The sequence below is a fragment of the Saccopteryx leptura genome, chromosome 4 (assembly GCF_036850995.1).
Source record: "Saccopteryx leptura isolate mSacLep1 chromosome 4, mSacLep1_pri_phased_curated, whole genome shotgun sequence".
NCBI lineage: Eukaryota > Metazoa > Chordata > Mammalia > Chiroptera > Emballonuridae > Saccopteryx > Saccopteryx leptura.
The window spans coordinates 12,891,286-12,905,247 of NC_089506.1; the positions used below are offsets into that span (position 1 = coordinate 12,891,286).

A 13,962-nucleotide genomic window follows, 5' to 3' on the forward strand; every position below is an offset into this window, starting at 1 on the left:
ACACCTCTAAGCAGAAGTTTTAAGCATTATCACATTGTTTGGCCATTTTCCATTTTCCTTTGGCTTATGTGAGCAGCATGTCTCAGTTAGAAGTTGCTTTTTCAGCCTGGGTCTCAAAATGAAGAGGAAATGGCACAGAGCTAATCTTTAAGGTCCATGTACGAGTGAGAAGTAAACCTTGGCTGTCCTAAGCCGCTGCTCTAGCTTGTTACTGCAACATGAGTTCGCCTAATCTTACCAGTAAAGTGTGCAATACGTACAGTTTATAGAATAGTGGCTTTACACAAAGTTTCTCATTCCGGCCTCGCAACAAAGTTAAGCATTTATTTTCTCCATTCTATTGATAACACTGGGGAACAAAATTTTTGTTGCATCCACAAAACACTTGTTCTTACCTAATTCGAGTGTGCTGATCTCAAATCTGACATTAGTTTTTCTCATACAGTGTTTTGCAATTCAAGATTTTAGGTTTTCATCTTATTGTAAAATTTTCAACATTTAGTTTAACATAATGGAGTAGAATGTCTTCTTGGGCATCATCTTTGTGAAAATATAATAATTTATATAATGCAGTAAATATACTGATACACTAAAAGATATGAGTACATCAGAATTTGTCTACAATTTCAAAACAGAACATATTAAAACACTTATTTTAATCATAAAATTTGTGCAAAACATTTAAATTCTATTCAGGCAAAAATTTGCATTTGTAGCTCTTGCGTTTGTGTACTTGTTGAGGACAGTCTCATTTGATGCTCCAGCAGTAGTCTGCTCATCACCAACAGCTTCAAGATTTTGGGGAAACTTATCAAGGTGACGTTACAGGAAGTCAATCTTAATGCTCATGTTACATCCAATGTCGTGGAAAGCCAACAGCATCCTTTGAACCAGAAGTTCATAGTTTTCTGTTTTTTTTGCCAACGAAGTTCTTTGTAACTGCCACAAAAGACTGCCATGATGCTTTCTCCTCCTTATTCATCTTCCTGGCAAATTCTTCATCACGTATGAGGGTTCGAATTTGAGGTCCAAAGAATACACCTGCTTTTATCCTCTCGAAAGACAAGGCAGGAAAAACAGAAATAATATGTTGAAAGCATTCACTTTCTCTACTCAAAGCCTGAACAAACTGCTTCATTAAGCCAAGTTTGATGTGAAGTGGGGGGAAAATGATCCTGTCTCAATTAACTACAGGTTCATTCACAATATTTTGCATCCCTACTTTCAGAGCTTCATGTTTTGGCCACTCCTTCTATGTCCAGTGTTTTTCCCGAGCTCAGCTGTCCCACAAACACGGAAAGCAAGGATACTTTGTGAAACCTCTCTGTTGTCCTAGCAGGAAATTTACCATTTTAAGATCCACACAAATGATCCAGTTATGCTCCTCATACTTCAGAAAGTTGAGGACAATTTTTATGTCATTCTTAATAAGTCATTCAATTCGGGTTGGCTAAACTGCTGAGGGGTTAGTGACTGCTTAGCATCAGAAGAAGACCCTTCAGATTCTAAAACCATTTCCTCATGTATCTTTTTTTTTTTTTTTTTTCTGTATTTTTCTGAAGCCGGAAACAGGGAGAGACAGTCAGACGGACTCCCGCATGCGCCCGACCGGGATCCACCCGGCACGCCCACCAGGGGGCGATGCTCTGCCCCTCCGGGGGTCGCTCTGTTGCGACCAGAGCCACTCTAGCGCCCGGGGCAGAGGCTGAGGAGCTATCCCCAGCGCCCAGGCCATCTTTGCTCCAGTGGAGCCTCGGCTGCAGGAGGGGAAGAGAGAGACAGAGAAGAAGGAGAGGGGGAGGGGTGGAGAAGCAGATGGGCGCTTCTCCTGTGTGCCTTGGCCGGGAATTGAATCCGGGACTTCTGCACGCCAGGCTGACGCTCTACCACTGAGCCAACCGGCCAGGGCCTCCTCATGTATCTTATCAAAATACACTTGATCACCATGTTCACTTTCTTTGTCCTTAGAAGAAATAAAACCATTGAAAACTGGAACCAGCAGTGTCTCAGAGTGTGGGATAGGTCATATTGGTGAAGGAATATTAGGATATGCGATCATATGCCATTTTTTCTTGCCAATGCCCTTTGTATGGATCAGACAGAAATAACAGTCACTGCTGTGGTCCTGAGGTTCATGCCAAACCATGGGGATACCAAAAGGCATTTCTTTGCATTTTCCTTTTGTCCAGTCACGAAGCATTTTCTCACAATTATGACACACAATATGAGGAGCCCAATATTGTGGGCTTGATCACCAAAGGGAACTTGAAAATAGGCAATATATGCACGTGTCAGAAATGATGAAATATTGCGCCTTTGACGTTGAAGTGTGTAACAGCCACATATATAACAGAAGGTGTCAGGACTATTCTTACATTTACGCCTACTCAAAGAAGCCATGATTCAATCTTAAAACAAAACAAGAGGGTGTTTTTATCAGATAATAATTTTTTTACATTTAAAAACAACTATAATTATGTAAAAGTGATGTTTGTAAAACATTAATTGCCTTGTGGTATGTTCAATCCAAGAGTCGTTGCCCTTTAACTCCAATTTAAAAACTAATGCATGCCATTAACTGAAACAAAAAGAAATTAAAATTGCATAAAAACTAGAGCATGCACCAAAAAACAGGTTTCAGATTTGAAATCAGCAATGCAGAAATATATAGAAACAGTTCTAAAACCTCATGCAACGGAAAATGAAAAAAAAATTGTTCCCCAGTGTAAATAATATTAAAACTCAAAAAAGAACTCGTATCCATTCTGAAAGTCAAAAGGGAACAGAAGAGAGGAAATCCGGTCTTCTGCGACACCCCCATGGCTCCTTCCACTGCACCATGTGCTGTAGGTTGAATTGTGTTCCCAGAAGGATATGTCGCCGTTCCACCCCTCAGGGTCTGCGAGTGCGCCCTCCTTGTTCAGAAACAAGGTCTCTACAGACGTAAGCAAGTTAATGCGAGGTCATTAGAATGAGCTCTAATGCAATACAACCGGTGTCTTTATAAGAAGAGAAGAGACACACATTATGTGACAAAGGAAGCAGAGACTGGAGCGATGCAACGATACAGCTGCAGACCCAGGAGCACCATGGACTGCATGCAGCACAGGGGGCTCAGAGCAGGGCCTGGGCAGGGCCTCCCCGGGAGCCTTCAGAGAGAGCACGGCCCTGCCGACACCTTGCTCAGATGACTGGCCCCCAGAACCACGGAGGAGTCATTTCTATTGTTAGAAGCCACACAGTTGGTGGTCCTTTGCTACACCACAGCTACCCCCATTTCAGGGCAGAAACCACCAGGAAGCCTCAGGAAAGCAAGCTTGGGGGTGTAAGTGGTCTGTCTGGAAATACCTCCATTTCCTCTATTAGCAGTCTAGTCACCATCCTGTCTGATTTATCCCAGCGCTGTCAAAACAACATACCACAGACCAGGTGGCTTCAACAACAGAAATCTATTTTTCACAATTCTGGAGGCTAAAAGTCCAAGGTCAAGGTGTCAGCCAGGTTGGTCTTTTCTCAAGTCTCTCCTTGGCTTGTAGATGGCTGTCCACTCCCTGTGACTTTGCCTGGACTTCCCTCTCTGCCTATCTGTGTTTTCAACTCCCCTTCTTATAAGGACATCAGTCATCTTGACTTAGGGCCTACCCTAATGACCCATTTTAACTTAATTACCTGTTAAAGGATCCTATCTCCAAATACAGCTACATTCTATAAAGGCATCGGGAATTAGAAATTGGAGGAGGAGGGGCATACTTCTGCCCATAACACCACGTTGTCAAATATCCACGAAGCCTCTTAATTGCCTGTGTTGACAGCCTGGCCACGTGAGCAGTCTGAGAGCACAGGCAGGGCCCGGCCAGCCCTTGGAGTTGCCAGACCCGTCCCTGGTCTGAGAGCCAGGACCACACACACAGCCTGGCCCTCACTGTCCTCTCACAGTTGTTCGCGTGGTTCTGAACCATCTGCCTGGTTCACACGCTGCTGCGTCCTCAGCTTTCTTGGCTTCAGCGGTCTTGGTGGCGAGAATTAGGCTCACTCTTGGGCAGTGCTGACAACTGGTGTTCTGGTTAAATTCCCAACACCTCAGGTTTCTGATCCCTTCCAAGGCACAGCCCCCTCCTCATGGGTGACTCTCCTGCCAACCCTCTTGCTGCCTCCAACTCTAGGGTCAAAGTGTGAAACAAAACAATAGACGTGTTTTGAGCTACATAAGATGACTAGACATAAAAGGGAGCCAGTTCCCCTAGGGACTGCTAATGGTCCACATCAGAAAGAACGCCATTTTGGGGTTTTCCCTCATCCCTTACTAGTTTAGGAGTCTCTAAAATCAAAATAATACTCCAGCTTCCTGCAACTCTGAGTGTTTTAATGGTTTGTATGTTGCTTCATCCTTCTAATAAATTGTATTTGAAGAAGACGAGTCCAGTCCAAGCACATTGGTGCTGCCGTGAGAAATAGGAAAAGTGAGGAAACAGACAGGACGGAGCGGGTGGGCTCTGGCGGTTCCGCGGGGCCGGGGAGGCGGAGGGCCCACCCACGACCGGGAGGGGGGAGGGGGGAGGGGGGAGGGGGAGGGGGGAGGGGAGGGGGAGGGGGGAGGGCGCACCCACGACCGTGACTTTGGGGAAGAGATCTGAGGCAGTCAGCGGAGCAAACCTTGAGTCTCTCCGGGGAAACTTATTCCGGCCAGAGGGAAGAGCGGGCTCTGATGTCCCTCGGTGGCCGCACATCTGGAACTGGTGAGGAGACGCGGGGAATAGTGGTCGGGGGACCAAGGTCGGAAAGGGGCCAGCTCCACCCCCCAGGACGCGAGACCCTCGGGGGCAAGCAGAATCTACCCGAGGGCCTGGCAGAGAAGGGACGTGAGGAGGCGCGTGTGTGTTTTACAGGGATCCCTCTGGTTCGCACGTGGAGACCGACGGCAGGGCAGGGGCGGTGGAGGGCGCAGGGGCGGTGGAGGGCGCAGGGGCTCCTAGGGTGCTGGCCCTGGGCAAGGTGCTGGTTCTGGTCAGGGCGCCGGCGCTGAGGGCCAGAGGAGTGCAGGCCTCGCCATCCATCGTGCAAGTGCGGCTAACTCAAAGGAAGGGCGGGGAGGAAGAGGAGGAACCAACCGGCAGAAGGGACCAAGGAGTAGTCAGGGAAAGAGGAGGCAGCGTGGAGGGGACAGTCGTGGAACCCGAGTGAGCTGTCAGGCGGGGGGCGCACGCACAGTGCCCCACACCGCTCCCGGGCACTGACGCGAGTCCTGAGGACTGGCCCTGGTCCCCGCAGGGCCCGGGGGAAACAAGGCAGGGCCGCATGGTGCACAGGAGATGCTGCGAGGTGACGCAGAGGGCAGCCGAGGGGCAACGCACCAGAATGAAGGACGCTAACGTGCTGGGGTGAGCGGCCCGCGCCAAGGCTGACCAGGACAAGGAGAGGAGAGGGGCCCCGGGGACAGGTCCGTGCCGCTCGTGCTGTGGGTGTGCGGAGGTCCGGCAACCCCCACGCGGCACCCAGATTCTCCAGAAGGCTGAGGATGTGGGCTTTTATCAGAACGTGATTTCTCAGTACTGTCTGCATTGATTTCCTCTGGTCCAAAGTGACAGCCGGTTTTAATTTAAATCAGCTATTTCCTTAAAAGCAGGGGTAAGCATGCCTTACCCTGCAACCACTTACTCCAGAATGTTGGGGCTTTGATATCTGGGAGGAATCGGCTTCACGTGTAATTTCTAGACGTGTAGGAAGACACGTTGGCACAAATATTCATTCTATGCAGTTCATGCTCTTGGTTCTTCTTTGATTCCAGTAAAGAATTAATGAAGCGCCTTTATTTGTGCTCTTACTGCCTCCTGGACTGACCTTGGGGAGACTGCTGACCCTAGGTTCAAGGTCACAACCCCTGGACACTCCAGGACATGGGTCAGGGCCCTGATGTGTGAGAACAGGGCCGACAATGTCAACCCTCCCATCTTAGCCCCCACCCCTGGCATTCTTCAGTGTCTGGAGCAAGGCCTTTAACCTGCCTGCCCTTTAGCCGTTTCTGAATGTCGACGTGGTGATAACATACTGCATAGCAAATTCACATCAGCAGGCGTTTGTCTGTTGGTAGATGATGTTTAGTGAAAAATCAGACTGCCTTCCCTGCTCCTCAGGACACTCCGGGCCTCATTTCCCTACTGCTTAACAAGACTGTCCATCAATAGATGAATGGATAACGAAGATGTGATACACACACGCATACACACCCCACAGTGGAATATTAGTTGGCCATAAAAAAATGAAACCTTGCCATCTGTGACAACACGGATGGACCTAGAGGTTATATTCTAAGTGACACAGTCAGACAGAGAAAGACCATATGCTTTCTCTTATATGTGAACTCTGAAAAACAGAAAGAGAAACAAACAACACAAAAGTGAAACAGACTTGTGCACACAGAGAACTGACAGTTGCCAGAGGGGAGGGAGGTGGGAGACGAAGGGGAATAAAGGGTACAACCTTCTAGTCAAAAAAAGTAAGTGCGCCCCAGGGTGTAGTGTACAGCACAGAGAATACCATCAATAATATCACACTAACTTTGCAGGGTGAGAGGTGGTTAACAGATGTCTCACAGTGATCCCATTGTAAAGTATACAAATGTAGAATCACTGTGTTGTACATCTGAAACTAATATAATATTGTGTGTCAACTATACTTTAATAATAATAATTAAAAAAAAGAAGTGTTCAAGGATTGCAAACAAATGTTGCCATGGACCTTGGCACAACCATGTTGCCACGCTGCTTGGTGGAAACATACCCAGCAATTTTCTGTTTACCCATGATCTGGATTAGACAAACCACTGCTTTTCTTCCATGGATTTTATCTTAAACTTTACTTAAATCAAATGTGGACTTAATTCAAAAAAGGGAAGAACCTTACAAAAAGATCCACAGTAAGACTGAAACAGAAAGCAGTGACTCTGTGGTTGTTTTCGGAATGAGGTTGATCCACACTTCAGAGAGAGCACATGCATAAAGGGAGACACGGCGATGGGCACCGTGCTTGTGGCCGTTTATCCCAGAGCCTGCCTCCTTCAGAATGCTCCACGTGCCGCTCCAGCGGGAAGACCGGGAAGACCGGCCTCCCTCCGGTCTTCTTAGCATCTTAGGGAACCACCTTTCCGTCTTTGTGTCTTCGTTTGCTAGAGTTGCCACAGAATGGGTGGGCCAAATACCAGAAATGTATTCCTCAGAGTTCTGGAGTCTGGAAGTCCGAGATCATAGTGTCGTCAGGTCTGGTTTCTGGGGTGGGCTCTCTCCTTGGCTCCCAGAAGGCAGCCTCCTCGCTGCGCCCTCGTGTGGCCTTTCCTCCGTGCACCGAATCCCTGGTGCCTCCTCCTCTTCTTAAAAGGACATCAACCATATTGGATTAGAGATCTACACTCATGACCTCATTTTAACTGAACAGCCTCTTTGAAGGCCATGATCTTTCAATGTGATGACATTCTCAGGTGCTGGGGTTTGGGACTTCAACACAGTGGATTTTGGAGGGACACATTTCAGTCCTTGTCATTCATTTTAGGATACTCTCGGTACCTGGTGTGTCTCCCATCCTTAACTTGAATGCAGGCTCCCTGGGCGACACGCCCTGTTTTAAGATCCTTTGTGTCCCCAGAAAGCAATTGTTTGATGGATCTTCTTGATCGTAATTGGGATTTTTATTCACATGTGTCTTGATACAAATATATTTTGAAGGAAAAAGTAAAATCAGCCACAGTGTCCTCATGTCAACAACTGGGAGAGATGAGCTCCAAGGTTCCTTCACTGACCCTGTGACTGTTCCCATCACCATCCACGTGGCTTCCCACGACATTCTCCTCCCCAGGAGTGTCAGACATTGGCTTATTTCTTCTACGCAGGCCTCCCAAGAAGTGCCGGTCCTAACTTTTCTAATTCCTTCTGTATTGCTTAATTTCATGTCTGTACCTGGCAGCACCTACAACCTGATTGGGGCCTGGAAGCTGTGGAAACTGAGGCAGGAAATGGTTTTCCCTCCAGTCTTCTTGTGTCATCTGGACCCTGAGAGGACCCAACCAAGGTCTTCCAGCTCCAAGGCCAGGATTTTTTCCCAATAACCCATCCTTCCCCATTACACCAAGGCTTTATGACGTATGGGCAACAATTCACATAATGAAGTGAGATCACAGTCGCTCCTATGAATTCTGAGGAATCCCATAACAGCCTGCCTTTAGTACCAAAAGGATCTAGCATGATTCTTTTGTTAGTTCATAAAAGGCTCTAATGCCCAAACCATATGTTTAAGAAAAATTCCCACTGGTTATATTCCTCCTTATATTAAAAAAAAGAGGAAATTTTCAACACTGGGTAGAAAAATAAGCATGATATTGGGGAAAATAGTCTAAACTTAGCCCTGGGTCAGCAGAGCCGAACCCAGGTCCATGGCCTGGCATCTTACAGCCTTCTCATTCAACCAGCAGGTGTGCAAGACACACCCTACCCACAGTCCAAAGCCGCATGCACATGAACATGAGCTTTGCAAGACACATCTGGGGCTCATATTGCTTCTATAAAAGGGGAAAAGCAACTCACGTACTGAGCTGTCTTTCGAATCGGATTATACATTTTACCACCTGAAAAAATATGTAGCATAACACGCAGCCTCCTCAAGCTAAACGCAGTTTAAAAGTGAAGGTGAAATCTTCGTCAAACATTCACAGAGCTGCACTGTCCCACCACGAAAGGGACAAGTGAAAGCAGCCATTCCCGAACAGAAGGCATATCTCTGGGTGACAGAGGCTTGGTGCAAATTATTCCTTGTGCCAATCTCAGAAATGTGGGTCTGACAAACAAAAGGCCATGTCACTGGCTCGGTCCCTCTGTGGGGATTGCAATGGGCCTTTTTATTCACTGGAGTCTGACTTTCTAAAATGGATTTGGTTCATTTTCCACTGAGATCAGGAAAACGGCACGTGACAGTCTATGAATCAGGTCTCCCAGCCAGGCTCTGAAAGACAGCTGGCGTGGGGTGGTCTGCATGTGTGACACTCCCTGGACAGAACTGAAGTCGGGCTGTGACACACAATAGCATCTATGTGTGACCCGGCAGCCTGCAAACAGCTTCGCTGCAAGGCAGGGACGTGTGCCAAGGGAGGACCAGGGGACGTTTGTTCATCCTCCTTATCTTAGAGACGCTGCTTGTTTGTCTGCCCAGGGGGACATTTTTTAAAAATCAACAAATACATTGTTCGCTTATGCACAGACTGGATTTCCCCCCGACCCCATGCCTTCATTTATAGTTCTCCAGAATATCTTTCCCCTTTCATTTTATGGCATTTTTATGGATGCATGCATCTCGTACCCCTACAGGAAGTCAGAGACATCCACTGTCTGTCCAGACTGCCATGGCTTTGCCGTTCGGTGGAGCTCCGTAATGAGACACACAAGTTCTCCTCCCCTGCCTGTTCACATAATTATAGAGTGTTCCCTGTGCTCAGAGCACACGGCAGAGTTCAGCATAAGCAGCAATCACAGTGCATTCTGAGCAGCCTCCCTGGACAATTTACTAAATTCTTTCTGACTGTGCTCTGCTGGCCCTTACAAAGTTACTGAGAAGCCAGCTGGACGCCAGGAACCCAACCGTGTGAGCAGAAAGTCCCTTCTATTGCACAGGCGGAGGCTCAAGTTCATGGAATCACATGGGTGCTCCGGCAACCCCAGACCAAGGTCATTTGCGGGCAAAATCCAGCTTTCTCGAGCCCAGGCTCAGTCTGTGTTAGCTGGTGTTTTTGTTCTGTTTGGTTTTAGGTGTTTGGGGTTGTTTTTGTTTTTTTTTAACCAGATGCTAGAAGTTAAAAACAAGAATGCGAACCACACAACAGATTTTTTTTCTTCCCCATACTATGTGACCTGCCCTAAAAGGCAAAACAGGGGGCAAGTGGTATTGCTAAGTAATACTTTAAGATCTGACACGAAAAATGTCTCCAGGTAATCCGGGAATCCATGTGTAAACTTGCACAGCCTAGAATATTGATAAGCAAGCCAGGACACCTCTCGGATGACAGATGACCACAGAGCAAGGGGACAGAAGGAATTCGGAGCAGACACATGAAGACTGGTGGACTTTTTAAACTTGAACTTAGAAAACACAGACTTGGCTAGAATTTTGATTTGTAAAACAAATAAAACCCCTTCTTTAAATCATCTGTTCACGTAGCTCTCCGTTCGCCACACCGAGAGTCCAAAGCAGGTCCTTGGGGTAACTCTTGGAGAACAATACAACTATGAAAACAAAAAAAAACTCGGCCAAGAACACAAACTTCCTGTCTGTCTTTGATGTCCCAGAGGACTAGGGAGAACGGGACATTGAAATAAGACTGTGGCGCCAGGCACTGGCCGTGTGGAACTCCAGCACCCTCCTCCCCGCCCAGAAGAGGACAAGGTACTCACCGGTCATCAGGGTGTAGTAGTTGGGATAAGAGAGACTGGGGAAGTCTGGGGTCAAGTAGTCCACCTTGACGCCCCTGCTCACGATCTCCCTGAAGCCCGGCAAGGACTCCAGGGCCTCGTCACTGATGTAGTCCGAACGAAAGCCGTCCAGCAGGAACAGCAGGAGCTTCCGGCGTGCAGAGGCCGTCTGGGCCAGGCCGAGAGCCAGGGCCAGCAGGAGGGCCCCGAGCTCCACGGCCATGCTGCCGGGAGCCTACCCGAGCTGGCTGGCACAGCTGGCCCCTTGCACAGACTGAGGATGGAGAAGCTGTAGCTATTCTCTCTTCTAGGGGCTGGACCTTGACTGCTGGCCTTCCTCAGCCAAGTTCACTTTCAGAATTTAAAGGTACAGGCACCCCTTTTATTGAAACTACCAACGTTCACCCTTTACCAGGAAATCTGGGAGGCCGACTCCCCTGGAGAAGCTGGGTCCCCAAACAACCCGGGATTAACACCGGGGGAGAGAGTGCAACCTTATTATTTTGGGTGACTGTTCCAGGAATAGGGGCGCCCACCGTGAGGTGGAATTTTAGGAGATGAGGGGAGTCGACACTAGCTTTGCAGTTGGGGGGTCATCAAAGGGAGGAGCCAAGGAAAGAGGGCAAACTTCTCATTTGCTCTTATCCCACGTCTCTGCCCAAGTTAAACCCTCTTGCTGTCTTTCTCACTTACAATTGAGGAACGCAAACCTCCTGAGCGCAGTGTATAAACAACAGACAGTACAATTCAGCGGGCACGTGGGTGGGGTTTCGGCAGTGCCTCTCTCACCGCCGCATTCACGAACAAATTGCTTGTGCCAGCCACCGTCAGACGCAGGCATACGCAGTGTGTACTGCTTGATTAGTCAAGTTGCCAGTGTCCAAACGCATCCGTAGGAGAGTGTGGTTCTCAAGAGAGCTGTGGAGCCGGAGAGAAAGTTCCTGAGTGGGACCACGGGGGTCATTACCAGCAGCTTGTTCTGAGACAGCGTGGCCCCGGGAGGGTGACGAGAGGGACGGCCGGAGGAGGAGAGTTTGCACTGGAGAAGCAGGGCTGGTGGTGACTCCGGCTTCGCCACCGGCCGGACAAGGCAGAGGAGGGCCCAGGGGCAGACCGGGAGGCCAGTGAAGTGCAGCCAGGCATGAGTGGGTGAGGGGACTAAGCACGGAGTCCAGCTTCTCAAAGTTCCCTATGGTGAGTCTTCCATTTGGCAGAAAACTAAACAGGCTTATAACAAGTGCACGGCCCACCGCAAGTGCTTAACACATGTTAGCTGTTGTTAGCAACAGAACGCGGCTTGGATGCTGGTGAAACCTGTCAGGCTCGGGGCAGACTTCACGGGCACTGAAGGTGGCCGGCCACCAGCCACCTGAGCTCCATCCGTTCTAAGAGGCCCCTCTCGCCTCCACCCTCTGCTGGACGATCTCTCCCCCTGTCCTACTGAACTTGGAGTCAAGCCTCTACACGAGACCCCCGGCCATTCACTACATTGTGCTACAAAGAAAAGAAAACACACAGGTCAAATTACCAGTCCCATCTCAGCGGACTCAGACAAGCATCGGACCATTTTTCCAATAAAAAGAATGCTTTCTTTATTATTAAAAAAAATAATAAGAAAAAGAGGGAAGCTCATTCTTAATGTTAGTAAGTTTGAGAATACAGTGCTATTCATGTTTCTTTTGAGTCGCAGGGTACTGTTATTATTCTAAACAGAAAAAAATAAGAAGTGGGGGGGACAAGGGCGGAGGAGGGGAGAGGGGGGGTGAGGGGAAGGTGCTGATGGGTTGGTGGCCAGCATCGCACACACTAATTTCCTCCCGTAGTGAGTGAGGGTCCAGAGAGGCAGCCGGCTAAGCTGGATTTGCTCGGTCAGGTGCTGACAAGTGCTGGTTTCTGGGCTGTGAAAATAGTTCACATTCACATGACCCGCCTTGGGGGTGGCCCCTGGGCTCACTTGGTGAGAGGTTAGGGACTCCAAATCTTAAAGATGAATACAGAAAGGGTATCTACTTTCCTCTGCGGTCAGCTGGCGGTACAACCCAAAATGTGGCTCCCTGGGTGCCTCACCCAGCTGTGGAGGACAGCAGCCCTTACCTACCTCGCTCTGATTCAAGGGCTCATAGATCTCTGAGGTTCCCAAACGCTATGATGTGCTTGGGTGGAGACATTGCCGGTAGGCCCTATATTGTTTTAATGATCATATTGTTTTATGATAATGTGTAGACAGTTTCTCTAAAGTTTTGGCTCAAAATTATTGCAAACAGACATCTTTATCATACATGCCAACATATGAAGAAAGAAAGAAACCTATGTGATGGAATTCAAACCAAGGAAATCCCAGCATGGCCTAGCCAGACTCCTGGTCTTGAACTGTGACCTAGAAAAGGCTGGACATAACAGCTAAGCAGTAATAAGAAGTACTAGATCAGAAAATGTGGTTAGGACTCAGTGCCCCAAGTCTTGTGGTCTGATACTTTGTCTGTCTGTTATCTGGATGTCCTCAGTTGGGATGGTTCTTGGCACCTAATATGTAGAAGTGCTTCTTGCCACTTGTTTTTCAAGGGTTGGCAATGTTATGAAGTCTTTTCCCACAGGGTTTTTAACCTGGATCAAACAGGAAAATGAGACAAAGAATTGAAAGACACTTGGAACCACCTTTGCCCTGAAAGCCATTCCAGGTCTTGCCAGGGGACATGCATGAGCTCTCGGGAATGTGCCATGCGGGTCCATCAGCACTCTGGTGCCTGGCTTCTGTGAACCTACGGAGAGGCAGGGGACACAGAAGCAAAGGGTTCTGGGAGAGAGAAGACATGATCCAGAGCCTGGAATTCTGACATTGCGCAAATGTGTGGTTCTGAGAAGGCCGCCTTTCCCTGCTTCAGTTTTTGCCTCTGCAGAGTGACAGAATCTTTAAGGCCCTTTCCAGTGACAGAAATAAAGAGATTCAAAAGTCATGACCCACATCAGCCCATGTTGGCCAACATCAACCCTCATCGGTCTTGTCCATTCATGTCAGTGTTGTCAACCCACACCGGCCCTTCGTGGTGCCTGTCAGCACTTTTCATTTCCTGGAAATCAGCTATCTTAGCTCCTCCCAGTCCTTGTCTCACATCCTGACCATGGTAAGCGCCCCATCGATCCCTCTCTGCCAAGGCATTGGAATAAGAATCTTAATACATTTTAAAGTACTGGAATCCTACAGAATATGTTCTAGATACAGGAAAATATTCTGCTAAAATTAAGATGAAATAATGACACTTTCAGGAAAATGAAACCAGGAGAATGAGTCACCGACATACTAAAAAATGTCCTTCAGGTTGAAGGGAAATAATATCAGATAAAACATGAGGCCTACGAGAAGAAAAATAAAGAGTTATCAGAAATAGTAAGTATGTGGGTAAATATAAAAGACTATATGTTTTTCTTTTTAAAAATGTCCTTTAAAAGTAACAGTTTAAAGTAAAAATAATGACATGATGGAACTTATCATCTATAACTTATAAAGAATTGAAAAATA

General features: G+C 47.8%; 1 protein-coding gene across 1 annotated transcript in view; it reads right to left on the reverse strand.

Moving 5' to 3' along the window:
• Positions 1-10,790, reverse strand: part of ENPP6 (ectonucleotide pyrophosphatase/phosphodiesterase 6) — a 94,728-nt gene extending 83,938 nt beyond the window's left edge. The window contains exon 1 of the mRNA XM_066380155.1: positions 10,428-10,790. Within this exon, the coding sequence (XP_066236252.1) occupies positions 10,428-10,668 (241 nt within the window). The 5' untranslated portion in view covers positions 10,669-10,790. The remainder of the gene's footprint in view (positions 1-10,427) is intronic.
• Positions 10,791-13,962: the final 3,172 nt, after the last annotated feature.